This window comes from Triticum aestivum, chromosome 5B (genome assembly GCF_018294505.1).
Source record: "Triticum aestivum cultivar Chinese Spring chromosome 5B, IWGSC CS RefSeq v2.1, whole genome shotgun sequence".
Lineage (NCBI taxonomy): Eukaryota > Viridiplantae > Streptophyta > Magnoliopsida > Poales > Poaceae > Triticum > Triticum aestivum.
Genome location: NC_057807.1, coordinates 373,270,337 through 373,271,088, shown reverse-complemented (window position 1 = coordinate 373,271,088; position 752 = coordinate 373,270,337). Strand labels below are relative to the sequence as shown.

The 752-nt window shown below is 59.4% G+C and overlaps 1 protein-coding gene across 1 annotated transcript in view; it reads left to right on the top strand.

Annotated features, from left to right (window-relative positions):
• Positions 1-336: 336 nt before the first annotated feature.
• Positions 337-752, top strand: part of LOC123111920 (plant UBX domain-containing protein 2) — a gene marked incomplete in the record, with an annotated part of 9,968 nt that continues 9,552 nt past the window's right edge. The window contains 1 exon segment of the mRNA XM_044532801.1: positions 337-665. Within this exon segment, the coding sequence (XP_044388736.1) occupies positions 515-665 (151 nt within the window).

The window sequence follows — 752 nt, the reverse complement described above, 5'->3', positions numbered from 1 at the left end:
GGTCTGGTGGTTAGCCTAAAACATAGGAGTATATTAGTGTAACTGTTTTTTTTTTTTTGAGAATTATACTAGTGTAACTGCTGTGAGCGCCAGTTTCCATTCGCTGAAGGTGGTGCATAGGAGCACCCTTGGTTTTTTTTTTTTCAGGGAGAGGAGCACCCTTGGTCGGCTGCCATTTCCCCACTCAGGCTGCATGGGTACCCACGAGTATAGCCGCCCCGATGGGCCATGGTGGTTGGCCCTCTGCGGCCCGGCCCACTCGGCGAAGATGCCTTGGCAGCGAAGTACCATACTAGTACCATTGCCGGATGCCCGGCTTCATTTCCCAGCTGGATCTCCACCTCCGTACTTCCGTAGCTCTTCCTTCTTTATCAATTCGCCCCCCTCGCGTTGCTTCTTCCCCTCGAACGAACCCCGCGGAGACAAGACAACCACCACCAAGCCTACTCCCCGTCCACGCCAATCTTCTTCCTCCTCCTCCTCCGCCGCCTACACCTCGTCGCCGCCGGCCTCCATGATGAAGGACAAGATGAAGGATCTCATGAAGAAGGTCACCTCCTCCTCCGCCCCGTCCTTCAAGGGCCCCTCCCACGTCCTCGGCTCCGGCCCTCCCCCCTCCGCCTCCACCTCCTCCTCCCGCCCCTCAAACCCTAACCCTAACCCCAGGCCCGCCCCCAAGCAGCAGCCCCCGCGCCCGGCCGGCCCCTCCGAATTCACCCCCTTCACCCCCTTCACCGCCGTCATCTCCTCCT